The sequence below is a fragment of the Buteo buteo genome, chromosome 12 (genome assembly GCF_964188355.1).
Source record: "Buteo buteo chromosome 12, bButBut1.hap1.1, whole genome shotgun sequence".
NCBI lineage: Eukaryota > Metazoa > Chordata > Aves > Accipitriformes > Accipitridae > Buteo > Buteo buteo.
This window is the reverse complement of record NC_134182.1, coordinates 34,982,205-34,995,281: the sequence shown is the minus strand read 5'-3', so window position 1 is coordinate 34,995,281 and position 13,077 is coordinate 34,982,205. Positions and strand designations below refer to the sequence as shown.

At 40.7% G+C, this 13,077-nt stretch overlaps 1 protein-coding gene across 2 annotated transcripts in view; it reads right to left on the bottom strand.

Annotated features, from left to right (window-relative positions):
• Window positions 1–9,345, bottom strand: part of COG2 (component of oligomeric golgi complex 2) — a 31,911-nt gene extending 22,566 nt beyond the window's left edge. The window contains exons 1-7 of one of the 2 annotated variants that reach the window (XM_075043310.1): window positions 9,179–9,345; window positions 8,233–8,394; window positions 7,371–7,436; window positions 6,364–6,444; window positions 5,634–5,737; window positions 4,217–4,325; window positions 2,490–2,669 (exon numbers count right to left, since the gene is read on the bottom strand). In XM_075043310.1, coding sequence (XP_074899411.1) covers window positions 2,490–2,669; window positions 4,217–4,325; window positions 5,634–5,737; window positions 6,364–6,444; window positions 7,371–7,436; window positions 8,233–8,394; window positions 9,179–9,235 — 759 coding nt within the window. In that variant the 5' untranslated portion in view covers window positions 9,236–9,345. The remainder of the gene's footprint in view (window positions 1–2,489; window positions 2,670–4,216; window positions 4,326–5,633; window positions 5,738–6,363; window positions 6,445–7,370; window positions 7,437–8,232; window positions 8,395–9,178) is intronic. The other variant, XM_075043311.1, reaches the window with a different exon arrangement.
• Between the last annotated feature and the right edge of the window lie 3,732 nt (window positions 9,346–13,077).

Here is a 13,077-nt window from a genome sequence, read left to right as displayed (position 1 = left end):
TATTCTTCCACTTGTCTGAACACTTTTGCCTCTTGCTACATAAACAAGCGGAATGGTGCAGAAGTGGGGAAAGAATAGATACTGAGAAAACCAAGAGGGGAATTCGACCTGTAGCAGTTGCTACAGCATTAGCAAGCACCCAAAGAAAGTTTGTCCTTAAGAGGAGAGGTCACCACCATTTGACTACCTCTCCCATGCAAAAGCTAGGAGCTGGCTTTGCCTTGTAATCTGTATGCACACAAAGTAAAACCAGAATAATTTTAAATGTTTCCTTCCCAACAGCAGAGAAGGAACATCCTACTGACAGTGACATACAGCTCAGGTCTTGTGAGACTTACTATTGCTTCACAGGGAAGGGGAAGGTAACAAGTCCATCTCTTGCTGAAGACATTACCGAGTGAAAAAAAAGTAATTTCTTTTCCCTATATTGATTCAGAAGAACAACTCCTTCTGCAAAAGTTATACAGATTAACTCTTCACTTGCTTGATTGGGAACACTGGGGCAAATAGCCCCCAAAATGAAAAAAAGAAGCAAATACCTTAAGGTCATTTTTGCATTTATGTTCAGAAAGGCACATCAGTGTAAGAAAAAGCAACTGTATTATTGTCTGCAGAAACATATTCAATACTTTTAGAAACAATGTTTACATTGCTTTTCTGGGTCTTAATAAAAATGGTTAACTCTATACTGTAAGCGGTCTCATTTTTTTTATAAAATACCAGTAGAGAACGAACTGTTTTAAATATCCTGAAAGCAGAAAGTACCACCTCACATCACAACATGCTTCTCATGGTTTACTGAGCACAGAGAACACTGTTGAATATCTCAATCTGAAGAGTAACGACAGTAAAAAAAAATCTTGACAGCAAAGGGAAAGATACATCAATAGCATAACTTGGGACTTAAAGCCACTGAAGTGTGCTATGTATTACACAGGGGATGATGAGGGGAAGAGCTATTCCGCCTTCTGTAAACATGCACAAATTCAAGCAAGTGCATATTTGCAACCACCAAGGCAGCTCTTGTACTTTACAGTTTTTCCTCCTCAGAGGAGCAGCAAAATTAATACTGCTGAAAGATTCATAAGGCTAGTTTTAGAACAACAACTTTACAGCCCTGGTGCTGGCCCAGTTTAACTTCTTTAAGGACAGTGAATTTAATGCATTTATGAAATACTCTGACAATCTAGTGAAAGCCAGGGAAACTTCCTGCAATAGGGCAGTCAGGCAGCGCTAGTAATTACATTGTAAAAGGGCACTGATTCAGATCTCAGTAGGGAACAAACATCCTCTGAAATGATATGGAATTGTTACCCAACCTAGACATAATTCACAACACACTAATGAAAAGCGTTAAAAGAAGTCTTGGTATTACAGCAACATTCATCAAAAATGTAACAAACCTTTTTCATCAAGTCATTTCAAACACAGCAGACTATCACATATCTTAAAATGAGTTTTTAGATTTTTACTTGAAGCTTGAAACTAGAGTTACCATAATATAATTGTAGGCCCTTAAAAATGTTTTTAGTGGCAACTGCAGATGTGCTGATATACAAGAAGAATTGAGCACAACTGACTTACTTGCTGTTACACTATTGTGGCAGGTTACTGTCTGTGTTTTTGTTGGGCTTTTTTGTTTGTTTTTTTAGTTTTGGTATGGGGTTTTTTGGTTTTTTTTTTAGGAATTACATTATCATCAACCACAACAAAAAGAAAAAAAGTAGTGTAGACTAGTCACCAACTGTTCAGGCCACAAGAAGTGGTAAGAACAAACGGTGCTACAAGAAAGTGAGGAACAAGTTGCACAGTCAAGAAAATTAGCAGAAAGTCCCCTAATTTCAGAAAATTCAATCAGTGCTTTGTGATTGGTCCAACTCGGTATTGTAAACTGATGGCCTACTAAAATCAGTTTCTTGTTAATTGAGATACTGGCCATCTGACACATTTTTCCTACCAGACAACAGCAAATGCTTCCCAAACAAACACTTGCTCCTGCTCTTGCTAATGTCCTGGTACAGCTGGGAACTGCAGAAACTGCTTCTTCATACAATGGGAAGAAAAGGACATTGCACTAAGAACTACTTTTAATGCGTTTGCCTGCTACTGAGCTAGCCATGGAGAAAAGCAAACCCCAGATCCGATCCAGTTCCCACAGATGCACCTTCATCCAGAATAAACTGGATTTTACTCCAGTCATATGCTTGGTTTAAGGTTTGGTTTTTGGATTCCTCACCCCAAGAAAAATGTAGGTAAGAAAAAGAATCCCAACTGGATATAACCTGAAACTGGTGACAGGCAGAGAGAATTCCTCCACCCTTTTTTCTTAAATAGCAACAACAAACAAATTGACATTGTGTTGGGGCTCAGTTCTCCTGCTCTTTCCATGAAGGCATTTTGAAGCTGCTAATGAAAGCTGGAGGTTAACAGGAGAAATAAGCATGTTTGCAAATCAGTTCATTTTCTTAGGATTCTTGATTTTATCTTACCTCATCTATGTAAGGTTTTACAAGCACTTGACCAACTAATGCCTCTGCATCTCGTGTTTTGTCAATTGTTGCATAAGTGCGAAGACAGTGACGTATTATGTCAACATTTGAAGTTTGAAGGCCTTCCAAGAGCAGCCCTTCCAGAGACTGCTGCAACATAGCTGTTATTCCAGCTATACGCTATAAAGAGAAACAAAATATAGTAATAAAAAGTAATAAAAAACCAAAAGCAAAGCCTTGCCAGCATTGCTGAAGTAAATTCTTCCAGAAATACCTAACTCAGCTTTCCATTTTCATTTGAAAGATGCACAAGTTTTGATAACTGTCAGCATTAAATGAACATTAACACAAGCTGAATGGGTTACTGATGCTATTTAACACAGTATTTATTGCAATAAGGTTTAAAGGCAATTATTTTCCTCTATATGTTGTAAGTTATGGGGTAACTTACCTAAGGTCCCCTTTAACCTGAAGAAATACATTAGTAATTGTTCCTTGTTCAACTGAACCACTATGTATGATAATACACAAAAGCTTTACAGTAAGTCACCAGGGATAACAACTGTGGCATTTATCCCTCACCATCAAAAACTAAAATGATAGTGTGTTCTCAGCACTACTTGTCAAATTACTGCAAACCAAAGACATTGAGTGACATCGGCAAAAAAAATGACACGTCTTTAGATTCCTTCTGGCTTCTGCCTAACAGCTTCTTCAGTCAACATATATCCTCCCTTTTGCTAACCATTTTTCCTGATCTCCTGCTACATCTCTTCTGCTAGATCCAACTCATTACTACACTACCTGCAGATACACTCCTGGCCCAGGATGGTCCCTTACAACTCTGTATTTGAAGCAAGTTCAGCAACACACTTTAATGTAGTCCCAGTTGAACTACCAATTTAACCAAATTTCTTCTCTGCCTTTTCACATGCTGTATTGTGTCCATCCATTGTAAAATGATTCCACAGAATTTGCTCTGTACATGTGAAGTCAGTAATCCAATTGCTGACTAGTCATGAAACCTATGGTCTGATGACTCTTAGCAACAACAGGTACAGGACAGAATTCCTGGCAAGCATCATTAAGGAAGCCACACAACACACAACGAATGACAGCTCCATGCTAATCAGCTTAAAGCATTGCTGTGTCTCCATACCCATAATATCTGTCTTTAAGCACCAGTTTTCATTTATTCCCTCTCACCAATGAATGGATAGAAGAAAAAACCCACCAAAACATCAATTCATCTTTTACAGTAGATAATTATTAAAAACAGGGAGATCAGTATACCAGCCTGAATAGCCAGAGTTAGGCAAGAAATTTCACCAAAAGATAAACCTGAGTACATTCAAGCCAGCCACTCTATAGGCACATTCCCTTTATATTCTGGTCTGTACACTACAGCTAACAAAACCAACATAAGTCTCTAGAACTAGGCCTCAGTATTAGTAAGCAGACAAACTGCAAGATACATTTGGCTGACAAAAATGTGTTGTATTTCCTACTCTTATTCTAAGTAATTTATCCTACAGAAGTTAGCAAACAAAGCACAAACCCTCAGAAGCAGCAATACTTCTAGTCAACTGATAAAAATGACCTCTTGAAACCCATTTACCCCCCTAAATTAATTCAATAAAACTCTGTGGAAACAGGCATTTGTCTTCCAATTATATGGATTTTGTTTGATCTCACAAGTGTTAAGCTGGCTATTGTGCAATACTTACTGGTCTCACTTTGTCCAAAAGGGGCATTCCTTTGCTTTGTACTGCATGAAATTGTAGTTGATTAAATTCTGTGGCAATTCTCTCTAAAACTTGTCCAGTTAAAAGTGGGCTAGAAGAGAGATGATACAAAATGAGACTACACAGTTAGATCCTTGCAAATCAACTCACTTTCACCTGCAGCAGATAGATAATGCTCTCCCCCAGTTTTTGTGGTTTACTCTAAATATTTGGAATTCTGATAAGTACTACCACAATTATTGCAATCATGCAATAATAGTCTGGAACACACTACATGATTAGAGTTGTTTTGAAGCTACTAAGATATGAAGTGGTTAAAGCAGAAGCTGAGAGGAACATAAGATCTTGCCTCAGCAGCATGAAGCACTTTCTTCTATATGGCAGTGCTGTTTACTGTTACATGAAAAGTCAGTCTTGCAGAGCTCAGAAACTGCAGTAATTGCTCTTCACCATCCAGATTTGTTTCTTATTTTCCCTTTATGTGGTAAAACTAATGACAGGTATCTCTAGAGAAACAGTCCTACCCTTCTCAGGTCTACATACTCCCAGTAATTAGCCAAATTTTCAGCCACTCGAGTACAACCTTGCTTCCAAACATAATTCTGCCAAGTGCCTCGCCCTGACTGAAAACATCTGCATATGCTTTGTCCCTCTAGGTATCAACCTATTCTTCTGTCTACCTCCCCCCACTCACTACCATGTGATCCAGTGCACTAAACTGAAGAGACAGTCTCACATTCAAAGAGGTTCATTCACAAAATTGTCTTTTTTCGTCCAGCTTAAGTTGCACTTGCATCCCAGTCAACTATTTCAAGCGTGTGGCTGGTACATCAGTTCCAAAACTGGCTGAAAGACATCTTCCATCCCTCAGCAAAGGCAGAGGGAGAGGACACTTTCCATGTAGTTGTTAAAAAACAAAACTTGGAAGTGTGACTGGAATTTGTCACAAACCTTCCTTATACCAGAAGCATTACATGTGTGGCTTGCCTGCTTCAGACTATTCTTCCAACAGTCCTTTCAGTCATACATAAGCAGAGAAAACGAGAAACGCTATATCCCATTTTACTTCCAAATGATATTGGAATGAACTATACTGTAGAGAGTATTTCAGACACAACAGGATTAGTGACTTCCAAGAAAAAAAAAATTATTGCATGCAAACTTAATGTTTACTGAAAGCACTACAAGTAATTCAGAACTTTGGAGGCTAAGTTACATGTTCTGTGAATGACCAGTTTGCAGAAGACTAAAACTGAGAAAATACTAATATAACAGTCACTTATTCCATCAGAGTTACTCTTCCAAACATATATCCTAATGCTTGTAAATTCATCTACAATACCATGAAATTACGTTAGTCCACAGTTACAAGCAAAACTGAACATGACATATTTTTTACCTGTTTCCCTCTAATGAGGACAATTCTTTAGTGCCTTGGGAATGTAGAATCTTCTCAATTTTCTCAACAGACTGAATAACATGAATAAGTCTCAGGACACACATCTGTAATTGAAGAAAGATTTTTCATGTCTGACCCCACTCCCAATTTACATTACCTAATGACCTTAAAGATAGTTTGGACTCTTTTTTAGGTTTGGGTTTTTTTTGCTGGTGTAAGTTTTCTTCCTCCATCTTAATACTTGAGTCATATCTCAGTTGAAGTATTGTTCACATAAGTCCGCAAACCCCCACAAACAAATATTTGTCACAGACGTAGAACAGCTGTTCTTATCCCTGATTTTTTTCCAAGTTAAGCACAAGGACAAGTGTTGGTGCGTGTCCCCCCGTATAAAAATTAAACTGCTGTATTTCAATTACATTCATAATAAGCAAGTTTATATACTACTACAAGCAGAAACAAGAGTAACTATAATTTAAAAACCCCAACCAAATCAAACAAATATGTTTTTGGCAAATAAAGTAAAATAAAGATTTATAATCAACTAGACACTGTAAAAAATGAAGTCTGTCAACCAAAATGTCAACAATTATTTTTACAGGTACAAAATCCTGCACAGTGTGCATCTAGACAGCCTAGAACTTTTAAAATTTCATTCTCTCTGGGTTAACGACAAAAACAAAGTCATCCTAAGGAGGATCTTTTCAAGGTAATAATTTATCTGTTGTACCTTTTTTCTTCTAATATCTTCTTGTTTAGCCATCCGGTCATCTACCGCTTGAATTCCTTCACTGACACATGACTTAAGACTCTGTGAGAGAGAAAGTCAATATGTCAAGCTGGCTTTCCAGCCAGGTTTAAAAAAAACCTTAACTCAAATATCTAAACTTAAACCAGAAGACAGATAAATAAGAATATAGGACTAATAAAAGCTACAATACATCAACTGCCCTCTAAGTGAAAAAGCCAGAAATAAGACTAAATAACTGAAAGTGTAATCTGCTCCTTAAGTACTACTATCACAAATATCACTATTTCAACCAGAAGTGTTCTTTTAGTACCTTACAGAGAACAAACCACCTTTCACCCAGAAACAGGCAATAAAACCAATATGATTTTTTGTCTTGAAACTGAAGTTATAAATCAGATTTAAGTAGCATTTTTCACATAATAAATATTTCTCTATGCTAACTGAACCTATTTGCTGTTTTAGACATCAAGGTGATATTTTGAAGGCACATTTATGCAGCAAACATCCTTTTGAACTGGCTGCCAAGATGATAAAAAATTGCCCTTTGCTAAATACCAAGTCACTGTGGAAGAGCCAGAATAAGACTCACCTTCAAGAGGGTGATCTTTTATGGTTAAACCACAGGACCGAGCAAAAAGAGTCCTTAATGGGACTGTGTTGCATCTGAGTTATTTACTACCATCTTTAAGTTATGCAAATATTAAAACAGTTTCAGTATTTCACCACAGACTTGTCCTGCAAGAGTCCATTCATTTTCATGTTTAAGGAGTCCTTTTTCTCTTGGTTGAAAGGCACTATAGAAAATGTAAATTTAGTGCTACTTCAACTGCTTGAAAACACAATGCCTCTCCTACTACCACTCTAAGTCATCAATTTCCAAAGAGTTTATTATAATAATTACTAATATGAGTAAAAGACATTCTGTACATTGTATGAAAGCAAGCTGAAGTTTACCAAGCTGTGTATAATGATCGTTTTGAGCATACCATAACTTCTTCCCTTAACTGTCCCAAGGGTACTGAAAGCTGATTAAGAGCCTTGTCCATGCCAACCTAAAGAAATTACCATAAAAACATTAATTACTTTTTTGATAACTTCATATGGGAATTACTGACAAAGCCTATCATTTTACAGATACTAAAAAAGAACCGAAAAAAGATATCCCTTCATAGTCTCCAGTTTTAAATGCAACGCAAAAATATGTTACCTCAAATACAGGCATAAAGATTTCAGACTGCTTGTCACACAAAGCCAAAAATTAAAGAAAATTTTGACCTATGGAAATTTTTCTACCCATAAAAATGTTAAATCTCAATCTTTGAACCTGTATAATTGGAACCTGGATGAATTGGGGTGAAAGAGCAGAAGACACAGTGGGCAAGACATTTTAATATGAAAATGATTACAATTTTCAGTCAAGCAGGTTGTTTGGGGTTTTTTTTAAGATATATTGACTGTATAGTAAGTTTAAAGATTCCTAAAAGAATCCTTCAGAATGGCCTTATCTGTATAATTCCTATTCTATTTTAACTATTTACTTCCTTCAGTTTTACAACTACTGGCAGTTTGAACAAAAAGCTTGCCTTGAGTCTGACTTGCTAATGAATTAGTTTTTCAAGACAAAAAGCATATGTCTAAAGCATTTATTACAGGCCAACAGCAATTCTGTACAGTAGCTAAGTTCTACAGGAATGGTCTTTCAGTTTCTCTCAGTGCAAGGGGTCACAGTTCAAGACATCCAAATTCTAACAATGCAAAATAAAAGGCCTAAAGTTTTCATGTGAAAAATAAAAAGCCCACTAAACTGCATTAAGACTGAACTACACAGTACAACTGAATAACACTTACTAGATTTGTTGAGAGATTAACAAAATCTGCATAGTCCTTATTTATGAGTTCCACCATAGCAGTTTTAAGGAGTTTGTAATAGAGCTCCAGATCCTCTCTAAGCTCTTCCAACTGCACACGTTTCCTGCAGTCTGATACAAAGTGATCAACATCAAAATCCGGCTGAAAACGAAACAGGAAAGAGAGAAGGATCTAAGTAAAAAGTTCAAGCCAGGAACACACCCCTCCCCGCCCCAAAATAAAGTATTCCATATGCCAGTGAGCCCACCAAACTAAAGCTCTGGGGGGCAAAAAGGCTACTTAAGGTAGCAGTTTCCCAAAGTCTTGGTCTTTAATCTCAAAAGCACACAATGTCGTGGGTAAGAGTACCTGAAAGACTAGCTCTCCAAAATACAGGGTTGTATATTCCCTGTATAAGCTTTAAACAAAACCAACCACAAGACGAAATACAGTATTACGAACTACTTTAACCTCTCCAAGCAACGAGGCCTAAACTCTGCTTCTCAGTCTACCTGCAACTTGGCTCCAAAGCGCGCCGAGGGCGATTCGGAGGAACTATGACTCGGACCGAGGAGGTGAGCTGCAGCACCCGGCCCCGGCCCGGGACAGAGGCACTGGGATCCCCCGGTTAAAAACCCTCCGGCTGTCTCCTCGGGCAGGCCTCTCCCTCCGCTCCAACTCCGGTTCAGCCTCGCCAGGCTCAGACGCAGCCCCTGCTTGGACACAACCCCCGAGGTGCAAACCGCCTGGCTTTGCAAACAGCCCGGATCCCCCCCCTTTCAGTGACACACTCAGCGCTTCTCCCGAGCAAAAAAAATCCCATGGTGGAGCTTAAAAGATCCCGGCCCAAGGCTCCGGGCCCCTCTCACCGCCCCAGGCAACCCGCCACTCGGCTCCTCAGGAGGCCCCCCCGGGCCCACAGCGCCCTTCCGCAGCCCCCGCTCACCTTCATGAACTCGTCCTTGTCAAAGCAGAGGTTCTCAGGGCCCCGCGGCAGGTTCATCTTCTTCGCCTCCACGTCCGGCCCCGGCCCCGGCCCCGGCCCGGCCCGGCAGGCCCAAGGCGGCGGCAGTACCCGCCGCTACCACAGCAACGCCTCCTCCGCCAGCACGGCACCGGCCGGCAGGCCAGGGAGTGCGCCAAGAGAGGCGCCGCGGCCGCACGCCCCCGCGGTAGCGCCCCCTGGAGGGCTCCCAGCGGCCCTGCAGGCGGCACCGGACCGGGGCTGGCGGGGGCGCGGCAGGGAGCTCAAAATGGCGGGGCGGGCGGGTGGTGGGAGTGGAATTCGTGCCGAGGTGTGGGGCACCGGGCCTTTAAAGTTGGCCTCCCCAGCCTCTTCGGAGGAAGTTTTCTGGTTCCTGCCACCCCGTGAAGTCAGGGGAGCTGGGCTGTGCTGCTGAAGTGGGTGCCTGGTGCCCCACGGCGGGCCCCCGGCACGTAAAACTGACCTGATCACATAAAGCTGTGGGGGCGAGTTGTCAGGGCCGCGGCACAAGCCATGGAGACCCAGGGCTGCGGAGGTGGGATGGGGCTCCAGGAAATGGTACGGTGCAGCCCCCTGGGGCCCTGAGCAGGGTCACCCAGAGCTGGAGGTCCAGGGCCCTGTCCCCTCAGGCTTTGGGTATCGCTGGGGTAGGGGCGCCACAGCATCTCTGGGCAAGCTGTGCCAGGGTCTGATGGCTCTTAACAGCAAAAAAAAAAGCTTTTCCTTATGTTTGAATTTATTGCAGTTTGTGCCCACGTGGTCCTGAGCATCAGGAATTGAGTCAGAGCATAATTTACCTCCTCTGTCCCCCAGCTTTTCAGCAGGCTCTTCTGTTAGGGTCTTGTTTCCTTCAAAATCTTTTGTTCAAGGTCACTTATGCCTTAGTGAAGACAAATTTAGCTCTAAAAAGCCTCCCTGCTGTCTGCCGCCTCAGGATGGAAGACAGCAAACGATCTTGTTCCTCGCACGTACGTTTTATGGATTTAATTCTGTCTCGGTGAGCTCAAACGAGGAGCGAGCCCAGCGCCTTACCAAACAGTTGTAAGGGCGCATCCGCTGTAGCTCTGCCGGCTGCTCCACTGCCAAGGGTGGAGAAGACTCCCCGGACCTGACGGGTGTGGGTTCAGTGGCGTTGCAGCAGTACGCTGGGCCGGAGGACCCCCAGACCTCTTTGGGCAGCTAAGATTTCAGCAGAGCTAATGTGTACATCCCCACCTAACTCCAGCAGCGCTTCCGCAGAGCCCAGCTGGCCTGTAACCAGCAACGATTTGTGCCAGTGATTCACGGCTGGCACTGAGTTCATTAGGACTTCCCTGAGTTATAAAGTAGTATGAAGAGCCGAGCAGTTCAGTGATGAACGTGGTGGGCACGTGCACCTGCTGGCTGGCTTCTTCCATGCTAATTGCCACTGCTTGCTTTCACCCTGTCCCTTTGGAAAGCTCTTCAAGGCTGACACATTTCACAATGTCCCACCCTCTTAGAGATCTCAAATGTTGGCAGGCATGGTTTATAGCTGTCACGTGTTGTCAGCTAGAGAGCAGAAAAGGTACAGCCACCACATAAATCCACACTGGCACGTTTTTGTGATAGCTATGACTATATGTATCAGATCAAAAAAGTTTTCTTATGTTGTGATATTTAAATGTCTACATTCTTGTACAGGAACAAAGCCACATTACTGCTCAGCTATCTTTTTAATCTAATGAGCTGGATGCTTGACATTAAAATTCTAACCAGCTTTTAGTGTTAACTCCTTAACAAAGGAGTTACCCCTACTTTTTTAAGGTCTTATGTATTATCCAAGACAAAGCTTGCTCTAAAAAGACCGACTGTTGCCATTTATGTTTTTGTTTACAAAGCTCTAATTACGAAGTTCCTTGAGGAAACAAAAAGTATGCTTCCACTTCAGTTTGTTTTTTGATGAGCTCTTTACAGTCTTCGTATTAATTGATATCAATGTAAATTAAATATGAAGTTTGTGGAATATAATCATTTGCCAATGGAAATTGCAATATAGCAATTTCAGTAAGTTAACAGTAAAACCAGAATTAGGACTCATGGGTTGTTTCCACACGCTGTCCCTGAACAGCCATCTTCACCTGGGCCAGTGATGCACAAAGTAAAGTTTCTGCAAGACAGAAGAGACTAGCAAAGCAGTGAGGGAATTAGCCATTCCAAAGAGTCATACGAAGCTCTCTTTACTTCCATTATTTTTGTGCTAGGACTATTTAGTTTATTTCTATTCCAAGCCCCTTCATCCCTTTCCTTTCCTCTCATCTCTGTCATTCCCAGATTTCCAGGCTTAGAAAACACAGTTTTAAACTCTTTTTCCCATCATCCTTTCCCAACCACAAAGACATGACACTTAATGATTTCTTGTGAAAACTGTAATCACTATTTAATCTGCAGGTTTTGGATAACATATCATTAATGGAACCATTAGATGAATTAAGAGAGAGCATCTGAAAGTCTGTCTCAGTATTATTGCTATTATCTGAATAGGAATGATGTAGGTGCCAGACAGTAGAAGAGCTACTTTTAGCTCTTGTGTGGGTGCTGAATTTTAAAGATTCCAGCATCCTTTCTTATTCTCAAATAAAGAACATTTCAAGGGATGCGTAATGATATGACAAATGATGTTTCATATAATTGTATCATCATTCTCCTGAAAGCTGCCAATGACTAATCCACTATCTTGGAAATACTTTCATTCCAGTATATATCAGTTAAATTGGGAAGGAAAGCAGCTAGGTTTACCTCCCACCACATTCTTAAGATTTCTCTCTGGTTTTATTGTTTTAAAAAGCTGAAGGCATTATGTACAATTTATGATAAAGGAGAAAAGCGTGACAGTCTGCTGCATGCAGGGACAGAGATACTACAATTAATTTGTGGTAAACACTCCGGGTACCAAGAACCTTCAGGAAATGTAGATAGTATTAGACAAACTAACGTACCAGTGCTGATTAATTATTTTCAATATCTTGCCTTCCTAAAATGATATCTCCATCAATGTATCGCTTGTCTCTCTGGCAAAATCGTGGAAGAAAAGTTCTGTGTTAGCTGCTTTCAGTAGATGTTAAAAACAATGAACACCAATTAATAAATAGAAGTTAAAGGCAGAAAAGGGTATTTTACTAATACTGGCATCTTACTGAGTGCCTTTATTTTGTTTTCTTTTGGGAATAGAATTGCTTACATGAATACAGGTAGAAGAGTTTATGTCCCTGGTTGCAGTCCTGAACACAGAAGTCCATGAGTGAATGCTGCTGATTTCTGTGATAACTGTCAGTCACTGCAACATGTGCCTAACTCCAAGGTGTAAATAATCCTGCTGCAGCCAGTGAGGCTGCAGTCATGCTTAAAAAAGCCTTGGTCCTAAATGAACAAGGTAAAGAAGTTTGCAAATTCCTCGAGTGGTGGGTCTTGGAAGTCAACTATAAAATGCAGTAATGCCATTGTTTTGTGACTATATTAAAATAGGATTTTATATGTATGATATAAACAAACATACATCTTGCCATAAGAAAGAATTTTTTTATAGTAAGAGCAATCATTCACTGGAACAACCTCTCCAGGGATGTGGTGGAGTTGTCATTGCTGGAGGTTTTCAAGATGGGATTGGAAAGAGCGCTAGGTAATTTCATCTGGGCTCCCTTTCCCATGAAATGTTGGACCAGATGATCTTTCAAGGTCCCTTCCAACCTGGGCTGTTCTATGATTCTAAGATTCTATGATACCTGCTATAAGATCTATAGTGAATGCATGTGGAATGTAAACTGCAGTATGAAAATGGACCAGCTTAAAACATGTTTTGAACACATATCCTGTTAAAATATTGCAGAACCGTCCCCTTTCCC